General features: G+C 43.9%; 2 protein-coding genes across 3 annotated transcripts in view; both read left to right on the top strand.

Annotated features, from left to right (window-relative positions):
• Nucleotides 1-3,285, top strand: part of LOC110002836 (synaptosomal-associated protein 25-A) — a 29,912-nt gene extending 26,627 nt beyond the window's left edge. For both annotated transcript variants that reach the window (XM_065952432.1, XM_020658500.2), the window contains exon 7: nucleotides 851-3,285. In XM_065952432.1, coding sequence (XP_065808504.1) covers nucleotides 851-919 — 69 coding nt within the window. In that variant the 3' untranslated portion in view covers nucleotides 920-3,285. The remainder of the gene's footprint in view (nucleotides 1-850) is intronic.
• Nucleotides 3,286-5,359: 2,074 nt separating this feature from the next.
• On the top strand, nucleotides 5,360-10,211 carry LOC110002834 (cytochrome c oxidase subunit 5A, mitochondrial). Its single transcript, XM_020658498.3, has 5 exons — nucleotides 5,360-5,520; nucleotides 8,047-8,163; nucleotides 8,331-8,452; nucleotides 9,062-9,184; nucleotides 10,083-10,211. The coding sequence occupies exons 1-4, from the start codon at nucleotides 5,448-5,450 to the stop codon at nucleotides 9,173-9,175; spliced, it is 426 nt and encodes a 141-aa protein (XP_020514154.1). The 5' UTR covers nucleotides 5,360-5,447; the 3' UTR covers nucleotides 9,176-9,184; nucleotides 10,083-10,211.
• Nucleotides 10,212-11,082: the final 871 nt, after the last annotated feature.

Raw genomic sequence — 11,082 nt, 5'->3', positions numbered from 1 at the left:
CAAACATCATGTGGTCAGATTGGCACATCGTCTATCGCTGTGGGTGAAACAAGGAGATAAAGTCCAGAGAGCATGGCGGCTTATCTTTAGAGTATTCAGCTGATACGGCTTTAGGATGTGTGGCGGCGCGTTCAGCGGGTTTGACACAATCTGATTCAGATCCTATTGGAACAAAAATCTGATGGTTAAGCCTCCTAATTGTGCACTCCAGAGAGCCAGTATGTATGATTTGTTTGGACCAGAGAAGGTAGGCGGTTTTAAGGCGACCCCCCCCCCCCCCCCACACGGCCGTTTTGGACGCCCCTCAGTTTGTCAGATATGAGAGCAGTTATAACCAACAGGTTTGACCTGATAACCACCAGATGGTAACCTGCGTGAGCATCGACTCGAGAGAGGAGGGGGCGGGGGGAGACAGCTCCGCTATAATGTTTAGAATATGGAGTACATGCAGTACCCAATTTAACTACTAGGGGTCAGAGTTACATACTGCTCCTTTAATGTGTTCAAGGTTGTTTAAACAAAGCAAATCTAGCAAATCGTCTACATATTTATGGAAGAGGGCATGATTTAAAAAGATGTTAGCTCACTCCTTCAGCGGTTATCGCTGCCCCCATGTGGGTGAAGATAGATTGCGCCGCCCACTCAGGGACGCTGTGTCAACGGACATAATGACCAACACAACAGACTTTCACAACCCAAGAAAAGATTTCCTTTGGTCTAAAAACACACACAGATAAAACAAAATCAACTCTGAGATGTGTCATTACTTGAAATTGATCACAGAATCTCGTTTCCAGATGTTTACTCACGCTCGTCTGCTGCACAACTGACCGTCCTGTTTCTCTTTCAGGCTGATTCCAACAAGACCCGGATTGACGAGGCCAACCAGCGTGCTACAAAGATGTTGGGCAGTGGCTAAAGTGCTGCAAAAAAAAAAGTGCTTTCACCCCCCTTTGACCCCAAATCACCCTAAAAAATAACCACACCCACCAAACCCAGCCCCCCGACACCAATGGCCAGCGCCCACTTCCTAGGCGCTGCAACATCATGCTTCTAATGTGTAACATGTAGAGGTTTGCACACATGCACATATCATTCATCCCTCTCAGTCCCGCCCTCCCCCTCCCCCCTCCCCTTGTCGTCAGTGATGCTCTGTGTTGTTGCTCTTTTGATTTTATGAATAAATTATAGTCCTGTCACATCGTCTTCTCTCTCTCTCTCCACACTGTACATAGTGCTTCTTAAATGGCTTCATTGGTTTAGATCATGTCTCCTCTTTTCTTCATCACTCTTTTTTTTTTAAGTCTGTGTGTAATATAAACTGTTCGTACACCTCGTTCCAACATGTGCTCCCCCCCCATGTCCGTGTAGGACACGCTGTCAGGATGTCGTGATGCTACATGAGAAGGTCACCGTGGTTTATAGTGAACCTGCCACCCTCGCCGCTTGATAACAAAGCCACAACAAAGTCAGGTTTTGTAGGATTGATTATAAAGTTAGTAAGTCAGTTAGTAAAAAAATAGTTTTTTTGATCCGACTGTTAGCGTCGTCTAATCTAAAGCAGTGTTATCTTTGCCATGGTTGATTGTATAGTGCCCACACCTTTTTCCTCAGGAGCCAAATCTGTCCATCCAAAACTAAAGGCTGAATATATGAACATGTTTCATCAAACCTGCATCACAAGATTTACAGCAAATATGTGCAACCGTTTGTGGTCTGTGTAGCGACGTTCATGGGACCGTTTGGCGTTCACCATAACCGATAACTGCACTGCAAAAACTCAAATCTTACAGAGCGTGTTTGTACAAACTATCACTAAAGGCTTGAGCATTCAAACACTAGGATAAGAGAGCCATTTCACCGTTTATTGTGTTTGGACAGATGGATGGATTGGATGGATGACGGACGATCTCCTGCACAATAAACATCAATATATAGTTAGTTATGCATCCTGGAAGGTAGCAGGGGATCTAAGCGTCACACGGTCAGGATGAAGGACTTTGTCAAACTTAAATCGACATTAACAGCCATAAACAAACTTCTGTTAGAAAGTTGGACAAACAAGAAACTCCAACAACTTGTGGTAGAGCGGTGGAAGCGTGGTTGCAGACGTCGGGTGAGGCTGAAGGATCATGAGGCTGGGAGGGGTGTTCAGGGCTTCTTGTTCCCTTTTCTACCTGCAGGGTGGCACGTCATGGGCAGCTAAGGTGGGGCCCACAGGGGTTACAGGACACATGCAGACCAAGGCATGTGTGTGTGTGTGTGTGTGTGTGTGTGTGTGTGTGTGTGTGTGTGTGTGTGTGTGTGTGTGTGTGTGTGTGTGTGTGTGTGTGTAATGTATGCGGCTTCAAAAAAGTTGAAAATTTTCTTGTAAAAATTTCAGCTTCAAAAAAGTTCAGCTGTGTGGTTTGGAGGAAACTTCTGGGTAATGGAGGGTCGGATGGCTTTTTCTGCTCAGCTGCAGGATGAACGACAGGAAGTGTCAGCTGTTTGTTGTTTTCTTCCATGATGGTTTTCCAGACGGCAGGTTGCAGACATGACCAAAACCTGCTGGCCCCTTAAATAACCTGCAAACTGCTCCTCCTCCTCCCTATACGCTGCCTTGACACTGATTGACTCCACCCCCTCTGCCGTCTCAGGGAAGCTTTCAGGCTTGAGATTTTTTAAACAATGTGTGTCCAATTCCTGGTGGAAAATATCAAATTACACTTAATAGAAGCTACCATCACCTGATATCAGGTGTCTATAAATGAGATATTTGATGTAAAGACTTTCCATTTCAAGACACTTTGCATGTAAATCTCTTGAGATAAGAAGTTAATCTGGACTTGTCAGGTGACTCTGGAGTGTGTTAAGTGTGATGAGGTGTTTTTGAACCAGGAAGTCGACGATACACTCGCTAAGATCGGAGCTTTTGCAGTGCAGTGATTTATAATGAAAGGATGTGGAGCCGATAGATCCGAGTTTAAGCCGAGCCCCAAAGTCCTTCTTCACCCACCGTTCAACCCTCGCAGTATAAAAGTCCTGATTTAAGTGTGTTATGCATGTCCATCCGCTGCTAGAAGACACTGAATAATTCATTTAACCAGGCGAAAAATATCCTAACATGGCAACCGCATGCTCTGTATGTAGGCCGCGCCGAGGAGAGGTCCCTGCTCATCTGCAATAGTGCCACTCTCTCTCTCTCTCTTTTTGTTTCATGTCTCTTTACCTTTCCAGACTGTGATCATCACTGTAAATTAAAAACCTTGGAAAATGCCAATAAAACCATCATAAGAACCAAAACTCCGCTTGTGTTTCATTTCACAGCCTTGGTCTTTGGTTTACATCATCGTGTACCGGTGTGTAAAGGAGAATGAAGACGAGCATGGTGGTTCTCAACAGGGTCCAGACTCAGGACCCAACACCACCTTTGATATAAAATAGAGCAGATTGGACCTCACACGGAAAACAAAGCAAACATGTTTTCAAAGCACATGTAGACTTTTTGCAAAATAACATAACATTCTAGGATCAGAGACCCACTGCTTGCAAAGAAAAACAGACGAGAAGAAGAATCTGTAGTTGGGGGCTTTTAGTGCCTTAATTGTTGAGGTAGGACAGTGGATAGAGTCAGAAATCAAGGAGAGAGAGAGAGAGAGAGAGAGAGAGAGAAGAGAGAGAGAGAGAGAGAGAGAGAGAGAGTGGGGAATGACATGCAGGGAAGGAGCCACAGGTCGGATTTGAACCCGGGCGCCCTCTCACATGTACGGAGGCCCAGAAGGGACAATGGAGCAGCTTCACTTTAGGAGAAGTCTGTGTTTTATTTTGAAGGAACAAGCTGCTGACTCCATCTTTAATTAACTCAATGATCACCTTCCTTTGAGTTCTAGCTCGTGTAATGTTGAATGGTTTGAGGTCATTGGTTTTCTTCACTGAAGAGCTTCAGTCACAGATTTGTTTCTCCTCATATTCCAGGTCAGAGGTCACAGAGGTTATCTGAACCACTCTCACGTTGTTCTAAAACTGGAGCTGAATGTTTAAAATGTGCATCGTAAACACGGATATGTGAAGTTCTGGTGTGTAGTGTTGACGCGCCGTGACAGAGAGAGAAAGAGACGGGAGGAGGAGGAGTGATGTGCAGCAGCACATTACACTAATGGACAGCTACTGGGCTGCCCTGGGCTTAGGCCGGATTAGAGTCTACCACGTCACTAAGAACACCCACCCACACACACACACACACACACACACACACACACAACATCAGATACACACTACAGAGTAATCCTCCCTACCTTGGTTACAGTCCCTGAACATGCATGTCAGCTGTTCGTACACACAAAATGAAATGAAATGGTTAAATCTTATCATCAAAGTTACTCAACAAAAATGATATTTTTCTTGTTTATTAGATTGAAACATGAATTTCCCCCTAAATTAATGTTTTCTTCGCTCTGCAGCTCCTCACACGCAGGTTTTAAAAACGGTATTTTACTTCTGAACCGATGAATAAAAACCAACCTGCACTGAAGGGCCTCCGTGTTTAAACCAGCAGCGCCCCCTGCTGGTGTGAGACGTCTGTTAGCAGCATTATCTTGTTTTTGAGCCAAACCTTTCTCCTCTAAAATAATTCTTATTTTTGTGTTTCATTTAATATTCTTGCTGAAACTGAAATTCTTTTTACAATTGACTTTCTGGGCCACCGTAGTTTAAAAATGCAAGAAAATATGTAATGTCAGTTTTGGCTGCAAATTTTGTAAAAGCTTTAAAAATGGGGCTTGTTAAGATTGAGAATCTAAACTTTCAAGTTGCATTGTGGAAAATGTAGGGTCTCGTGTTTGTTGGGGGCAAGACTCAAAGTAAAGTTATAAAATTAAGATGTCTAAACTTCGGCTCTATTTATGACATAAGTTCTAATAAAGACATAAACCCACATTTATATCCGTTATAATAAAGAGAGAGATGTAAGGTTTAAGGTTATACAGATAAGTAGGAAGGCACAAGCATGCACCTGGATGTGTTATTATTATTATTATTATTAATATTATTAATAATAATAATAATAATAATAATAATGTTATTATTATTATTATTATTATTAATGTTATTATTATTATTAATTTTATTATTATTATTATTATTATTATTATTATTGTTATTAATAATGTTATTATTATTATTAATGTTATTATTATTGTTATTATTATTATTGTTATTAATAATGATAATAAAAAGAAAACATTATTAAACTGGACCCCTGATAAATACTCCGGTACAGTAGGTGGCGGTATGCACCTTTAAATCAGGATTGCAATCCGCTAAAAAAACACAAAGAAGTCGAAGGAGACGCGCTGACGTCACAGCTTCGGCTATCTCCGTCAGTCACGTGACTGCCTCGCTCGTGTTTGTCCGTCCAGTCGAGTCTCCCTCTTTAGCACAGGACGGTTAGCACCCACTGCGGCACCATGTTCCGAGCCGTGTTCCGACTGTCAGCCACAGGGGCCCGGAGTCTGGCTCGGTCACGACCCTGCTACTCAGGTAGGATCGTCACGCGACACACCTGCAGCGAAATGTCTCGAGCTCCGCGGTAAAGGTGTATTCAGTGAGTTAGCCCGGCTAGCCGGTAAGCTTCGCGTTAAGCTAACTTCAGGTGACATTGACTCGTGTTCATGTTTAATCTTTCTGTTGGATCTGAAAATGATTCGTTTTCACTGTTTCCACGTCTCGTGGAGGATTTCAAACGAGGAGGCGCGAAATTAAATGGAGTTAAAAAAAAGAATCCACGACCTTGTGGTGACCCTCCGGTTCAGGAGGGTCAGACAGCGCAGCTTGTGCGCAGGCGCAGATCGACTCTGCTCACTCACATATTCATCATGTTTATAACTAATGTTTTTTAATATTCACATATTTATCTCTTATGGTCTTATAGTGTTTATACTCGTTATGGAGCTCTTATGACGTGTGCTGGACTGTATGACGTCTGATCAGCTGTCAATCAATCTTTCTCACGCTGTAATACATTTATATTATTGTTTTAATAATTAATTCATCTTTATTATTATTATTATTATGATAACATGTATTTGTAGCTCACTTTTAAAAATAAAACTATTTTACAAGTAATTAAAGAAAAATCATGAAAGTGGCTCGTCATTAAATCTTAAGCAAATGGAAAATAAAAAATAATAACTTTAATATCAGGACTGTCAAAAAGTGGCAAAATTACTCTCTAAATTTCAATTGTTAATTGCCATTAATGGCATGTTTGAAATGTCATTATTTCGCAATAACCCGAGGTCCGTAACCGAGGCGTCATCCTGGACTCCACCCTCTCTTTTAAATCCCACATCAAGTCCATCACCAAATCCGCCTTCTTCCATCTCAAGAACATCTCACGACTCCGGCCCCTCACTCCCGACCCCGTCGCAGAGACCCTCATTCACGCCTTCATCACTTCACGCCTGGACTACTGCAATGGAGTTCTGTTCGGGCTACCAAATACTGCCCTGAACAGACTCCAATATGTCCAAAACTCCACTGCCAGGGTCCTCACACGCACCAAGCCCTCGCAGCACATCACCCCCACCCTCATTCACCTCCACTGGCTCCCAATCATGGTCTAGCCCCACCATACCTCACCGACCTCCTCCATCCCTACACCCCGTCCCGACAGCTGCGGTCCTCAGCCACAGGCCTGCTCTCCACCCCCCACACCAAACTGCTATCTTTTGGTGACAGAGCCTTCAGTGCCCCAGCCCCCACCCTCTGGAACTCTCTCCCCGCCAAAATCTGCACTGCTTCAACCTCCTCTAACACCACCTGTTCACCAAAGCATTCAGCCTCAGCTAACACTCCCCCAGCTGATCACCCACTTCCTTTCTCCTTCATTTGTTTGTCTCTTGTTGTCTCCCATTACGCACCCCACCCCCCCACCCCCCCCCACACACACACACACACTTTGTAAAGCGTCCTTGGGTTTCATGAATGGCGCTAAAAAAGTAGGCTTTCATTTTGAATTTTTGAACTGTCTAAGGTCCTGTGTCCACCCAGCGTCTGCCTGCGTCTTTTTTCCAATAGTTTCAATGAGGAGAGAGCGTTTGCAGACGGCCACCCAGAGAAAAATCGCAGCGACCAGCATCTTTTTTTTGTCGTTGAGTAATCTGCCTTTTTGTGCGGCCGCTCTGAGTACTCGAGTTGAAAATCGTTCAACTTTTCAGAAAGGCACTGATGACATCACTGACGTCCAGATTTTGCTGCCTATGGATCGTGTCTTGTACCTTCATCCTCCTGGCTCCGTGTCTGATTGGGAAATACATATCTGACTGTTGTGATTTAGTGATCTCACACCTGCAGAAAAACATCCTGATATCTCCACACTGAGCGTCATGTGATCACTCAAACATCTGAATGTTTCTCTCTTCACTCTGAGCGTCATGTGATCACTCAAACACCTGAATGTTTCTCTCTTCACTCTGAGCGTCATGTGATCACTCAAACATCTGAATGTTTCTCTCTTCACTCTGAGTTTCTCCTCCAGCCTCCTCGTATTTATTCTGCAGAAAGTCAGAGTGAGCTGATGTGAGAACACAGCAGGATATAATCAGGAGAATTCACCTGGAGCCAGTGGGAGGGGCCAGTGGGAGGGGCCAGTGGGAGGGGCCAGTGGGAGGGGGTGGTGACCTTTATTCCCTGTGATGGCTGCACGACCATAGACTGTCTGCACGCCACCTCTACCATCTCCGTGCTCTAATCAACCTGCTGCTGCATGTTTCCTGTTCTCCAGGATGTTCTTCTCCTCTCTTTAGTTCACTTTGAGATTCTCTTCAACTACACGGAGCGTTGATACAAACACACATATTCTCATTATAGCGTCGTGTAGAGGACTCTGCTGCTTTGTCCACGTTGTTCTTTTTACATCACGTCTTACCTCAGGAGACCCCGTGCCCCCCCTCTGGTCTGACAGGCATAGTCTTTCTCGCTTGCTGGACACGGGGCCTCAAACTGAGAGTCCTGTACTTGCTGTTTGAATTTGTATATTTGACATAAATCTCTCTCTTTCTCCAGCTCCATTGGCCTCCAGGTGTTACTCTCATGGCAAAGTGGAGACAGACGAGGAGTTCGACGCCCGTTGGGTGACTTACTTCAGCAAGCCTGACATCGATGCGTGGGAACTGAGGAAAGGTAACGGCGCTCACAGCTGATCCTTTTCATACTCCACATACTTTGTTTCTTGTTTCTGTCCCAGTTTGGACTTAAATTGAGGTTTTTTTTTTTTTCTTGGTTCAGTTCATCAAAACAATCTTTATCTTTGCTCGCCCTTTAGCCTAACTCTCTTTGTTTCTCTACAGGCATGAACACTCTGATTGGTTATGACCTGGTACCAGAGGCCAAAATCCTGGATTCAGCACTCAGGGCTTGCCGGAGACTGAATGACGTGGCCAGCGCCATCCGCATCCTCGAGGCTGTTAAGGTCAGTGACCTTCCTTTGACCTGGTTTATATATTTATAAAACTAGGAGGTAATTCTACCTCCCCTGAGGTCAGTGATTGGTGCGGCGCATTCCCAAGGGATAAGCGAGGCCTGTACTTTACTCTAAAACGTTGAGGCGCTGCAGGATAACCACATTGCCTCTGTGGGCAGAATAACTGTTTAGAGCCGACTAGATCATTAGAAGAAGAAGACGTCCACACCCTGTACTCTTGCATTTCTACAAATAACCAAACAGCAAGCATACTGTGTGTGTATATGTGTATATATATATATATTTATTTATTTATCCAAAATGTGTAAAGAGATGAGTCGGCTGAATTTGCACCTAAAACTCCGTCCAGCACCGCCTCCGTTATTCTCAAGCGGGAAGAAAAGCCGCTGAGACTTTCTAAAAAACACAAAAGTTAGAGATGCTGATTCAGTTGATGGAATGCGGAACATAATCGGTAAATTGCCCTTGAGTTTTTACTTTTACAAATTATAGACACGGTCGATTCTCCCGGGATTAAAACACAAACGGCCTCCATAAATGTCCAGGATGTGATGGGGGAAATATTTGGATGAACCGTCGTCTCTTCTTGTGTTTCAGGACAAAGCCGGCCCCCATAAAGAAATCTATCCCTTCCTGATGCAAGAGCTGAAGCCAACCCTGTCAGAACTGGGAATCTCTACACCAGAAGAGCTCGGCATGGACAAGCTATAAACTGTCGAGGTGAGACTGCAGGGTGACACGATAAATGAATACTGCGTGGTAAGATGATGCTGATTTTAACTAGAGGAGTAGAAGACGCACTTTAACACCATCTATAAACTTTCTATCTCTTTTATACCCGTGTGACTAATATGCAAACATAAAAAGCTGACACACACAGCGCTGTTCTCCCCGCTGGTTCAGCTGCCTCTCGTCTGTAACGCCTCTGAAGACTGTACAGGGGGGGCGGGGGGGGGGGTCACAACGTCCCCCTATTGTCCCTCTGCGACATTCAGATCGAGGGTAGAACGTCAAAGGGGCGTAAATATCACGGCTTAAAACGGCGGTCTGAACAGGGCTGAATTCAACCCGTGACCAGCGGAGTCGGGCAGCGTGACTCTCGGGCTGTCGATACCGTTCGATCTGTCTCCGTTACAGCAGCGGAGCGGAGACATAAGGCTTCTATTTCTGCAGGATGACGGATCACGGAGCATCAATTTACCACAGGAAGTCAGACACCGAAACATTAAAACTATGATTTATTGTTTATTTTCAGAATAAAATAGTCAATTTTGATTTAGGAATGAGCGAGTGTGTGTTTTATATCACATACATGGTTTTATCTCGCGCTTTCCCGAGTGAATCTGTAAAATTACTGCGGGAACCCGGGCGCTCCAGATGTCCACCCAGCTGTGGGTGTTGACAGACGAGGGTGCACAGAGCCGTAACAGACCGGAGAAACGCCAAACACTGCGTCTGATTTACTGTTGTACTTTTATTCTGGATTGTCCGTCCCTTAATCATGCCTGAATCTTTCGGAATGTAGACATTGTTAAAACTCTCCTTTTTGTCTTTTTGTGTAACTGTAATCGTGTTTCCTGCTCACACCTGAACCCGTCTCCTGTTCCTCTTTCTTCAGGTCGTCTGCGTCATAAAGAGATGAACTCCTCCGATTCTCTTCTGTCATATATGTCGATATTGTTGATTAAATCCATGCTGTCCTGTTCTGTACAAAATGGTGGACCTAATAAAGAAAATAGTTTCAGAACGTCTCATGTGTTTCTGTTCGGGTTAATTATTGATCATTTTTTACATCTTTTTTTATTCTTTTATTTTCCATGGACACTAGCCTTTTTTTTTCTTTTTTACCGTTGCTGACTTGTTGTTGACCTCTGTCCCTGGCAAAGAAGATGGCTCAGTCCCATTTCACCTCTTACCCCCCCCACTTCACTTCATTTTATGTTTATGATATCTGCTGTAAAACTCAGTAGCCTGCCCATTCTTCTGTCATCCACCAGATGGCGCCAAAAGACTTTTAAAACATGTATGTTGATGCAGGGCTTCCCAAACCCTTTCAGCCCGCCACCCTCCAAAATAAGAGCGCCAGAGACTGAGGACCCCCGCTGTGCCTGGAGGAGGAGGTTAAGGCACACCGGCACTCAGGTGCGTTCAGGTTTAATTGAACATCCATTTATGTGGAATGCATCTCGCGTCCCGACCCTTGCTTTGGGAACCACTGTGTTAATGGATTTAACACCTCTCAGTATAATTCACTCTGGAACACTTGCGTCACCCAGTGCACCTTGAATAATAAATACAAGATTTGTTTTTGTGGTTTTTGCCGTTATGGAGAGAACGGGAATGAAATGTTTAGTTAAATCCTGGTTTTATATATTCTCATTCTTAGTTTTTATATTTTTAGTGCTTTCTTACTTTGTATTTAATATTATATTGTGTTTATTTACTAACATTGTGTTTTTTGCTCATATTGTGTGTTTGGACAACCTGCTGCTGTAACGCCACAATTTCCCAGTTTGGGATCAATAAAGTAATTCTATTCTATATTCTATGCAGGAGAGGCGCCACAGGCCGGAAATGAAATGAAATAATAATAATTAATAAATAACAATAATAAATAA

The sequence above is a fragment of the Labrus bergylta genome, chromosome 3 (assembly GCF_963930695.1).
Source record: "Labrus bergylta chromosome 3, fLabBer1.1, whole genome shotgun sequence".
NCBI classification, from domain to species: Eukaryota; Metazoa; Chordata; class Actinopteri; order Labriformes; family Labridae; genus Labrus; species Labrus bergylta.
The sequence above is the reverse complement of the archived record's forward strand: the minus strand, read 5'-3'. Positions and strand labels throughout refer to the sequence as shown.